We start from the raw sequence: 12,227 nt of genomic DNA, 5'->3' as shown, positions 1-12,227 counted from the left end.
TTTATAGTATTTGACTATAAATACATATCTACAATGATTTTTGAATGTCCTTTACATATTTGATTTAACATTTCTTCAGGTGACAAGCAAAACTCACTAATTTCCACCTCAAGTTCATAGCCATATTGAACCATATTAGTACTTTAATAAGGTTGGTTTTTGTTTAATTATGTTTTAGTAATTTCATCTTCACAATAGATATTTAAATATGTAGGTAGGTACTTATAAAAAAACCTTACAAGGTTGACTACTTCAACATTGGTCACTGAACCTGTATGATTATTGTAGACACACTATAATCTGTTCTGTTTGCGTGCAGCAGCCGTACGAACTCTGCGTCGCAGGCGGACTACAGCGCGCGCGGCGCGCCGCCCTACAAGCCGGTGCCGCCGCCCAAGCCCAAGCACTACCGCCCGCCTGCCGACCAGCCGCACCCGGGACACCCCAGGAATGGGGTATGTTACTCATTCATGAAATGAAATGAAAATTCTTTATTCGGATAAAATATGGTATAACAAGGTGTTATTGGAAAGATATTCCCGTACAGAAACATTTTTTGCTGGTTAAGCATGCAAATATTATCTTGAAGTTATTCATATGTAGTCTTATTAGTCTTCATCTATTGGGTATGTCAAATGGTCGCATTTTGTTTCTAAATCGAAGACGCAATATAACACATGTTTGAGATTAGTATTATTTTTGCGTTGGAGTCTTAAAACATTTAAAACATAAATGCTGCATAGAACTCTTGCGCTTGTCGAGTTTATTCCGAAAATCATGACGTTTCATTTATCAGAATTTCACTACAAAAAATCGAATACCGTAAAATGGTGAGTTGGGTGAAATTTGACTTTCAAACCTCGATAAAATTTTATTTTTACCTGTGAAAACTGAATGGTGTATATAATAAGTGGTTCGGTCGTTTGTATTTCATTTTTTGGATAGTTCCATTTCATAACTTTGACGATAAAGAGGAAAACCCACCTCACCCCGTACTGCCTCGTATTTGGGGTGAGAGGGTTTTTCATACAAAGGTTATTTTGGAAGATTGTTGGATCGATTTTTTTTATTATGCGTATTACTATAGCACCATTTTAAAATGGAATGCATTATTGTTGTAGCAGTAGCCTTAAAATCCCTTCTCACCCCCCTCTCAAACCTTCTCTCCCCATTCATAACCCAACTCTCCCCGCGAAACCTACTCACCCCGTTTTACGGTACGCAGCACAAAACTAACCAACTGTGCCCTGGAGGTTAAATGTTTCCACCTGACAAACATACATCAAGTGCAAAATGAGACTGTGTAAATTGTTGGTCAAATAAAAACAAACGATGAATATTTTAGTGGTAATTCATAATTTCTGAATAGGCGATTACTGTCTGTCAAACGAATCATGTCTCTAGGCGAGATAACGACTCTACTCAGCTTACCTATAACAAAACTTTATACTTATCAAACGTTCCACCAGAGCATGGACCCGGCCGCCGCGCCCCCGCCCGGCGCCGGCGCGCCGCCCCGCGCGCCCGCGCCGGCGCCCGCGCACTACCCGCACTACTCGCACCAGCACTCGCTGTCGCAGCCGCACCACCGCGTGCAGCACAACAGCTACCCACAGGTAACTATACCCATAGTTACTCAACCCTGTTGGACCTACAATACTGCCCTGAGGAACTCCTTACTCAACTCTATTATGCAGTTATGCGATGCGGGCGACAGCAAGGCAGCATTTCATTATACATAATATGTAGTAGTAGTAGTAGTAGTAATCACTTTATTGTACACAACACAGGTTTACAAAAATAAATTACAGTAATGGAAGTACAAAGGCGAACTTATCCCTATAAGGGATCTCTTCCAGCTAACCTTCGATACCAATATGACAATATGAATATGATGATATGTCATTACAAAAATAAAAACAAAGCTTGGATCAAATGGAAAAAGTACCACAATTTGATTGACTATGAAGTATTCTCAAAATTAAGAGACAGATTTAAGACTGAGGCAAATAAATGTTATAAAAAATATCTCGAACGAGTGGAGGACAGTATACACGACAACATAAAATACTTCTGGACCTATATTTCTAATCGAAACCATTCATCTGATATACCTAACACTATGAACTATCAAAATATAACCTCTAATAACAAAACACAAATTTGTAATATGTTTTCAGATTTTTTCCAGTCATTTTACCAGCCATCCACTGTACCAGATAACTCTTTAACGTTCCCGAAAATAACCCAACATCTAACATTAACATCCACAATTTACACATCCCTACCGGCTACATTACATATGAATTAAGCCATCTTGATTTATCAAAGGGTCAGGGTCCTGACAATATTCCCCCAATTTTTCTCAAAAATACAGTTAAAACTATAACAACACCTCTCGCTATTATATTTAATAAGTGCCTGAATGAGGGTTTCTTCCCTTCTATTTGGAAAACTGCAAACATAATTCCAGTGCACAAAGGTGGTTCCAAAAATAACGTAGAAAATTATAGACCCATATCAATCTTGTCCACACTGTCAAAAGTCTTCGAGAAGTTAGTGCATAAACTGATCTATCCAAATCTACATAATCAAATTATTCCTCATCAACACGGTTTTGTCCAACATAGATCTACAACCACTAATCTTCTTGTTTATACCTCATATTTATTTGAAAGCCTTGATAGTAATACGCAAGTAGACAGTGTGTATACTGATTTCCGGAAGGCTTTTGACAGGGTGGATCATCGATTACTATTGGAAAAGATTGCTTATAATGGTATAAGGGGAAACCTGTGGCGCTGGTTTAAGTCATATATCACCAACCGAACCCAAAAAGTAACAATTAACGGATGTGAATCGCATGCTATTAAAATCAGTTCAGGCGTACCACAGGGCTCAATTTTAGGTCCCTTATTATTCACACTATTTATTAATGACATTGGTAGTTGTTTTAAATTTTGTAATATTCTTTTATACGCAGACGATTTAAAAATATATCATACAATTTGTGACGAAAGCGACTGTAATAAATTTCAACAGGACCTTGATTGCTTCTCCAACTATTGTGCTGCAAATAAACTTGAACTAAACCTTGATAAATGCAAACTTATTAAATTCACCAAAAAAAGATTAATTATAAATAACTCTTACATCTTATGTAACGCAAAACTTGCAATAGTTGAATCTATAAGGGACCTTGGAATCACACTTGACTCAAAGCTGCACCTAGATTTACACATAAATAGCATAATAAATAAAGCATTCAAGATGTACGGTTTTGTTATGCGCTCTAGTACGGAATTTCGACGACCAAATACTTATTTGCAATTATTCAAGTCCTTAATTCGCTGCCATTTAGAACACGCTGTAGCAATTTGGAACCCCTACTATACTAAATACTCAGATGCTCTCGAAACAGTCCAAAAAAAATTCTTAAATACTATGCACTTTCGATGCTACAAAAATAGATTATCTTACCAGCAGTTACTAAAAAAATATGATCTGTTAGATTTAAGTTCCAGGCGAATGTTGCTCGAGTCAATGGTACTGTATGGTCTCTGCAACAACCACTATGATTGTGTTGCCCTTAATAATAAACTCAGTTATAAAGTGCCCAACTGTAGTAGACAACGAGAGGCGCGCCCGCACCGGCTGTTCGTGACCGGCCGCTGCCGCACCCACGCCGGTGAGCGCGCTCCTCTTCGCAGGCTCGTCCACACTTATAACACACATTTTAATCAGGTGGAAAAAAAATTTATTCAATAACAAAACTTATACAAACTATTATTAAAATTAAGTATAGACTAAATAAATTAAAACTAAAACTAATAAAATAATCAGGTGGATATTTTTGGCTGCAGTTCTGGTATATATAAAAAACTTGTAACAGATGTACTTATTAGACGTAATAACAATACATAATATTTAGTGATATGAAGCGAATCAAAATTTACAATTTAATGTACTTACTATTTTCATATAACTTATGTAACGTAATGCTGCATGCACTGTTAGCTATTAAGCGTTAAATATTTCATTTTATGATGTACTAATTTAATATAATAATAACCTTTTCCTTGTCAATGCCTTCCGGAGCCTTACGCTCCAGAGGTATAAGCACCGAATAATCAAAGTACCTACCTAATTATAATAAGCGGTGAACGGTGTTGGTCACACATACTGTATATAGTGTTAAAAATACTTTATATTTAAGCCTTTCTTGTAGTGACTGTTTGTTTACCTAAATAAACTTATAAAAAAAAAATAGGTACTCATCCACTGCAATTGCTCCATACATTACAATAGCTACTCTGAAGTCATCAATAACCATAAATACCTACTACCGGACCTAGTTTACTGCCTTGTGGAATTCTTTGGCTAGATTTATTATTCTGTTGTCAATATTGAATATCGTATTTTGTTTCTTAAATATGAATAGAATTCACCTCCAAATAAATGTATAGTCTGTTGTTTTTATTTCTACCTTTTTTATGTTTAGTCGACCACTTATATCAGTTTTACAACCGTATCGAAAGCTTCTTAAAGTTCACCTTTTAAAATATTAATCCCACGCACATGTGATCAAATTGTTTTTGTCTACAGCATCAACAAAACATGTCATACGGCGGTCAGATGCCTCCCCAGTCCCCGCCGTACTCCGGGCCTCCGTCCCATCACCGCGCCATCAACCTGCCGCACAACCCCCATCTCATAGGTAAACTATTTGTTATTACACCAAATGCTAAAAACTGATATTTTTCTTGTCACAATCTAAATTCTAACATTTAATTTCTCTTCCCAGATTTAGCAGGTAGTCGAGAACAACGCGGATCCGCCTTCGAACTATATAGGAAGCCTCAACACATGCACAATATAAGGTAAGACTTTATCAAATGGTATAACCTTGTAATTGCACTACCAATCAGTCCCCTAATTTACAAATACATTCAAACTCTAAAATTAATAAAAGTATACCTCAGTACATATCTCTGTGAATTTGCATGTTCCAAAAGTCATATCTTCGAGAATCTCTAGCAGTTTTCAGTCCCGTATACATCAGCCCTGTACAATTTGCTCTAACATGCAAACACCAATCGCTTCACAAACGACTAACAATGTCTTGTCGGGCCACAGTATTAGTATCGGTCTTGTATGTGGTTATAAATATACATAATACATATTTTGTAACATATACATATCTCTATATTGGGGTAAGTCTGTAAATTGTAATAACATTGTATATTAGAGTATTTAGAGTTGTTTGTTATGACAACTATTATTGGCAGTGCGTGTCTGCATTTTAGTGCAACTTGAAAATTCTATTTAAAAGCATATTGAATTAATTTGTCTTTCTATTTGCTTAGTTTTTCTCATTACATTGTACACCGACGTCTTTGGTTTTCATTTGGCTGTCTTTCCCCTGCTGAAATTAATTATATTCTATCATCTTTCGTTCGTTGTTTTTCTTTTCTTTTTTCATTCCTTCAAGGGGCATTTATTTCAATATGCTTTTTAAGGAATCTCTAAATTCACTTCTTGAAAATTGCCATTAAATTTGGACATTTCAGATTTTCATTGCTTTTATTCTATCTGATCTCATAAGTTCTATTTAATACATTAATGTGTGTCTGAAGTGTCCAGATTACTTATCATAGCGTAACTAAGTGGGTTTTTGGTTGTGGGTTTCCGCAGTTCATCCGATGCCATGAACTCAAGCGTGGAGCGCGACGAATCATTTTCACCAAAAACAAAAAAGAAATTGTCTAAAAAGCCATCGTTTATTAAAAACGCTGTGCTCGATCTATTCCGATCAAAAACGAAAAATTCCCAAAAAGTATCTCGGCAAAAGTCATTATGCGAGACAGATTTGCAGCCTAGACATCAGATGCATCAAATGCCGATGCTCAGACGAGAGAAGTCTGATCTTAGCGACTTGAATACGCATATGAGAAATACGCAAATAAGAAACCAAATGTTGCAGCGTAGTAACTCGTCCTCATGTGAAAAACCAGTTTTAAAACCAATCCTAAAACGACAAAGCTCATTTTGTGACGACAGAAATGGCGTAATCTGCACAGTTAGAGATTACGACGCCAAACCCGTCATTAAAAATCTAAGACGGCAAAATTCAATGTGTGAGATAGAAACGGAACCGAAAGTTACCCCACTGTTACGCAGACAGAATTCCCTCATAGAGTATAATAGGCGAGGCATTTACGGCCAATCGCCCAGCTTTAATATGATTACCAAAATAGATCCCATCTACCAAAGACAGCAGCAAACAAAACACGAACCATTCCACCCTACACAACCTCTACCTCCAGAACCAGTTTACCAAACCAAAGAACATCTCGTTTACGATCCTATTCCTAAACCAAGGAGAACGTATGCTTCACTGTATGATACCTCAAGCGAAAACCCCTATGCCAGTAGATCTGAAGTTACTAATCAGAGTTTTGAAAGTCCGTATGGAAACCGACAGTCTATAGGCATGCCCCTTATGGACCCTTATGCTACTAGAGCCGAATGCATTAGAGAGAATCCCTATGCCACACGATCTGAATGTGTGAGAGAGAGTCCTTATGGCACAAGGACCGATATTATAAAAGAAAGCCCATATGGAACAAGAACAGATTCTGTAAGAGAGAGTTTGTACGGAACAAGAACTGATTCTGTTAGAGAAAGTCCTTATGGTATCAGATCAGAGTCCATTGGGGAAAGCCCTTATGCCACCAGGAGTGAAATAATAAACGATAATCCATATACTACTAAGCAGGACATCGTTAAGCAATCAGATTCATTGTACAGCGAATCTCCTTATTCTAGCAAAGAGCACATGCTTAGGCACAGAATGACTTCTGAAAGTCCATACTCTACTAAAGAAGATATGTTGCGACAGAGATTTTCAGAATCACCTTATAATACCAAGGAAGAAATGCTTAAACAAAGAATGGATGGGTCGTTTACTGCTAAAGAACCCTTGTATGGTAGAAGGACGTATGATCCTCCAGCAAGCACCTCATGGTCAGAGAATCCCTATAGTGTGAGGCCTGACAGAAGATTACAAACTCCAGTAAATTATCCCGAAAGGCTATCACCTATGGCTAAGTGTATGAGCGAACCACCATATTCGTCTAGAACGGAAATGCTGTCGAGAACAGGGCAAGCAGAATCACCATATGCAACTCGATCCGTGATCAAATCTAGCAGCTCGGAATCTAATTATTGTACGAGGAGTGACAGTCTTGAGTTTAAACCAGATGTTCGACCGGCTTCTGCAGAGTGTACATATGTGTCAAGACAAGAAATTTTATCTCAGAAAGCCGCTATGTTAGCCAGTAAGGAGTCCACTTATGGTATTCGACTAGAAGAAAAACTGGAAATGATAAAACAAAGAAATCAAGCTAAAAAGGAAATGATTTATCAAACCAGGAAGGAAGCAAATGAAAGTGATGCCGCTAAAATGAGAGAACCTTTGTATGTTTCCAAAAGAGAACTAAAAGATAGTGTAATATACGAATCCCACCAGGAAACAAAAGAAGTATTACAAGCCCAAGAAGGTAGTGCGAGAAGTAGCCCGTATGAACTCAGTGATGCTAATCATTTATCTCGCCGAGAACCTATTTATCAAACAAAGACAGAAGCACAAAGCAGCGTTGAGAAGGAGACATTTCAAGAAATAGATTTTTCAAAACTCAGATTAACAGAGTCAAAAACCGACGCAGAAAAGGAAAAGTCACTGAACATAGAATCTACCGTACTCAAAGGTGAACCTTTATACGCACCTCGTTTGCATGGGAAGACCGAACACATATCGAATGCTTTAAAAGCAACTACCTCTCCTGTACCTTATGAATCGACAACGTCTATGGAAACTCATTATGCTTCTGAGTGCAGTATGAACTTTGAAAATAAGCCTCAAAGTACCCCTTACACCTCTCAAGATTTAGAGGATCAACCTCCAAAACCTAGTAGAACTGTAAAATTCTGCGAAAAGATAATAGAGAAAAGTCCTGAGAGCAGCCAAGAAAATTCTGAAAATATGTCGGCAAGTCAGAACGAAACAACCATTATTAACAATCAGAACACAGTGGTTCAGGCGTCCATGTCAGAAAGTGCCTCAGAGAGTAAAGAGGAAGTAGAACCTGATGGTCCGCATACTACTTGGGGAATATTTGACAGTGAAGGCGGTGTATTAGAAGATAGACAATGGGGAGTTTCCCTGATCATCCCGCCTAAAGCTATAGCTCCTGGTATCAAGCAAAAGATCTACTTTACGGTGTCAGACCCGAGGCTGAGCCAGCGCGTGGGGGGGCCACCTATCGATATGGACAACGGTAAAGCTTTTTGTAATGAAGCACGCGCCTGTAGTCTAGAATCTAGAAAGCACTTACTAATTGGGCATTAACGATGAAAATAGAGGAGCAAGAAATTTGATTTGTGCCTGTACCACTGTTTAGCTAGTTATGTACAAAACAATAAATATGTTTATATTTTGCATGGACATTGTGAAGCATGTGGGTTGTAGATATACCTTTATGTATAGAACACACTCTAATTTCTGACAATTATTATCATTACGTAGTACATTTAATCCTTGTAATAAAGTCATACCTAAATACAAAACACTTTCTATTGTACAGCAATTACCACTGTTTGTCGTATAAATTATTGCTTGTATAGTTTTTATTTGTTTTTAACATACGTACATTTATCACATTCGTTTATATACATTTATTAACCGGGTGAGTCATATATTATTATCATTTATTTGTGCAGCTTCTACCACACAATACACTCGTACTTAGAGATTGAGGAGAGACGACCTCGCCTATGCTACGTTCAACCAACCGTATGATTGTATGTTTGACCAAAACTATATATCAACACATTATTTCATTCTTATTTTCACTCATGAAAGTTATTTGTTCTTATTTACCTACTATATTTTATATAATTATATATCCTTATTATTTTAATATCTTATTTTTTATTAATTCCTCTTATGACTTCAATTTTGTTCTTGTTTCGTGACCATTGTCCATTTTAACCGCTTGGCATGCTTAATATAATGCATAAAACGTGTTGCGATTTGTGTTTGTGTGTTACAGTGTACATTACTATCTTTGATGTTATCTAATACAATTGACAAATTACCAAACAACTTACCTTTACCACTCAAAAGATTTTATCATCTTCTGCTCGAATTTCTAGCACATCTAAATTCTAATTCACTTATCCAACTAGGTACATATCATATTTAATACACCCTAAACAGTTTTACCAAAATTATTTTTTTAATAAAATTTATTTTTCTCAAACATGCAATGAAATATTGATGTTATGTTCCTTATAATAGGCTGCGAAGTATGACGTTTCAGGTGCGGGTAGGAGAAAAGGTCGTTAATGGAATTTCATACACATCTTGCAGGCCTAGGCCGGCAAAGTCCTCTTTTTTAATTTTCATTTCACAGATATTTGTGACACAGCATCGTGGCATTCATCCATTAAAAAAAACTAGAGGCAGTATTTGCTTTATGGTTCGTAATGACACTCTGCGACTACGCCTATAAAAAAAAAACAAGAAACAATGTTTGCTATAATTTGCATTTTTTTTGTATAAAATCAACATGAACTTAATAAATAATACATTCTATAATTTTAAATTATAAATTTAACTACACAAATAAAAACATTTAAAATACTTCATCTAAACGTTAGCGGTAAAAAGGTCTACTCAAACACGCGAACACGCGTAGTTATTTTTTTAAAATTGTTATGGAGGTAAAGCTGGTAAAGTTGAAAAATATTCATTCTGTTTTATTGGATTTATGGTGCGTTGTTGATTTTTTTACTTCCGACGAAATAATGAAATTAATATTAATTGTAATCGTAGGTGTTGGAATTGGCAGCGTAAGCAGAATTGATTTTAAATAACTTGCTGCCTCTGCCGCCAAGTCAAAGACGAAGTATGTATATGGTTGCTTATGGCAATTTTATTATTTGAGAAACTAAGAAAAATGGCTTACAGTTTATTAGAAACAGTTTTATGGCATATTTTAAATGAATATAACTACAAATTCGTCAACACTGTGGAAATTATACTTATTTACTCCATGCATAAAGCAACGATGTATGTGAAACATGATATCAACATGAAAGACTATGTAAACCTTTGTGACGAAAACGACAGTCAGACGGATACAAGGCGAAAAAATCAAAGATACATGAAAATATACGGGTAGTAAAAATACACGACTCGAGTAAAACATACGCGTGATAATGATATAGGTACGTGTTGGTTATATTTTGGGTGTAGTTTACTTTTAGTTTTTTCTATAAATAAAACTTGGGTTTCGTGGATTTTTTATTTTATTTATTTCATTGCATGTTTGAGAAAAGCACTATACATACCTCGGCGGGAAATGGGGTTGCCCGCGCTCAGACCTATCCGGCCTCGCTTCGCTCGGCCGTCTATATGTCTTCGGCCGGCAACCCCTTTCGTCCCGGCCTCTGTAGTAATGTACTATTCCTGATTAGCTCGAAGATGTTTGCAGCCCTTTAACGTCTTTTCCTGAACAGGTGAAGCGATGCTATCCCCACTAGTGATGTGCGGTCCGCAAGGGCTGGTGTTCCTGCGGCCGGTGACGCTGCGGCTCCCGCACTGCGCCAACGCAGTCCCCTCCCTAGGCCTCACAATCAAGGCCACCGACACTGAGGCCCACCTCAGCACCGACTGGGACCAGATACACCTCCCTGCGACTACCACGCTCAATACTGTTGCTGTCAAAGTTGATCATTTTTAGCTCATGATATAAAATGTTGTTAATCTCGTGATTATTTTGAGCTCATTAAGACCAATCGAATATAGGATACATACATGGGTCATACTGAAAATTCCTGGACTGCCCACTTACGAAAATTAAGTCGTCTCATATATCAGAATCCAGAAACTTTCAGTATGGCCCACGTATAATATATTACACGGTTAATTGTGAAAATATGACACTATAAAGCTTAAATAAATAGGCTATTGTTTTTATACCATAATATTGGACCCAGTTGTTCTACATAAATGGGGTTGCAAAGATAATGTTCTTCCAAATTGTATCTAAATTCCCACCTTTTAGGCCATAAGACCGCATTTTTAATTCGCATAAAACGCATTCTCAAAGAGCTATTTTTTGTAAAAATATTAGAAAATGTCTTAAGTAATTTTAGGCTTCGAGAGCTTGGTTTGACACGGTAATATTGGTGGTGCTCTTGCTATGCAAATATTTTATGTATAAAATAATTAATATGCCCTGATAACACAAATTTAGACTGGCAAGACTATATTGAAACACTTCTTAGAATGTTAAGAATAGTTTTTCACGTTAGTTAGTTTTCAAAAGGGTTTATTAAAGTCTAGATATTGGTGATAATGATATGAATTAATTCAATGATTGGAATTGTGAAATTAGTGAAACATTTTAATAAAATTATGATCAAGAATTTATCATTCAATAAGATGCCTTACCATAACTTAGAGCGATTACTGTAGATGTAATAATGTTGATAATGTAATGTTATTATTTAATGTAATGCATCTGTATTTAGAAATAGAAATATCGGAATGTTGGATGTTATATCCGAAATGTTTTCGTAATTTGACTTTTCAAAATAATGAAGTGACTGTTGCTTTTAACGTGAATCAAGGAAAGGGAAATGAAATAAATGTGTAATCTAATTGTGTCAAATTAATAAAACGGGGCTGAATAGTAACTTTTATTACTATTTTCCTTTCCATGATGTCTTTCTCAATTGCGTTGCAACTTGCTAAAGAAATCTTAGTTGTGGATTTAAGCGCTACTCGTAAGTATGTTATTTCCTATTCGCCTTATACCTGTATTGTATATTTTCTTGTTATTAACGATGAGTTTAACTTTGACTCTACAATAAAATTTTATATCTACAGATTTTTCATTTTCTTTATCACCATTCACCAAGGAGGTACCTTTACATATACTTATTCCTTTCAAATACAATGAATATAATACAAGGGAGGAATATAGACACTTGTATCATCTGTGGACTACCGTAATTTATGAACACATACCTACAAGGAAATTTCCTCTCCTGCAAAATGACTTACCTATTTTAAAAATCTCTGTCAAACGGCTCTGCTATGCACGATGGTTCCTTAAGTCAGTTCCTTGTCCTAGTCCAGCGGTCGCCTCTTGACT

At 36.4% G+C, this 12,227-nt stretch overlaps 1 protein-coding gene across 11 annotated transcripts in view; it reads left to right on the top strand.

The window, feature by feature from the left end:
* LOC134668504 (tight junction protein ZO-3-like) overlaps positions 1 to 11,958 on the top strand; it is a 132,062-nt gene extending 120,104 nt beyond the window's left edge. For 7 of the 11 annotated variants that reach the window (XM_063525990.1, XM_063525973.1, XM_063525967.1 and 4 more), the window contains 6 exons: positions 320 to 455; positions 1,470 to 1,616; positions 4,606 to 4,717; positions 4,805 to 4,880; positions 5,695 to 8,339; positions 10,585 to 11,958. In XM_063525990.1, coding sequence (XP_063382060.1) covers positions 320 to 455; positions 1,470 to 1,616; positions 4,606 to 4,717; positions 4,805 to 4,880; positions 5,695 to 8,339; positions 10,585 to 10,808 — 3,340 coding nt within the window. In that variant the 3' untranslated portion in view covers positions 10,809 to 11,958. Of the gene's footprint in view, positions 1 to 319; positions 456 to 1,469; positions 1,617 to 4,605; positions 4,718 to 4,804; positions 4,881 to 5,694; positions 8,340 to 8,781; positions 8,863 to 10,584 lie in introns of all 11 variants that reach the window. The other 4 variants (XR_010098793.1, XM_063525959.1, XM_063526010.1 and 1 more) reach the window with 4 other exon arrangements.
* Positions 11,959 to 12,227: the final 269 nt, after the last annotated feature.

The sequence above is a fragment of the Cydia fagiglandana genome, chromosome 1 (assembly GCF_963556715.1).
Source record: "Cydia fagiglandana chromosome 1, ilCydFagi1.1, whole genome shotgun sequence".
NCBI lineage: Eukaryota > Metazoa > Arthropoda > Insecta > Lepidoptera > Tortricidae > Cydia > Cydia fagiglandana.
Note: the sequence above shows the minus strand (reverse complement) of the source record. Positions and strands in the feature narration are given on the sequence as shown.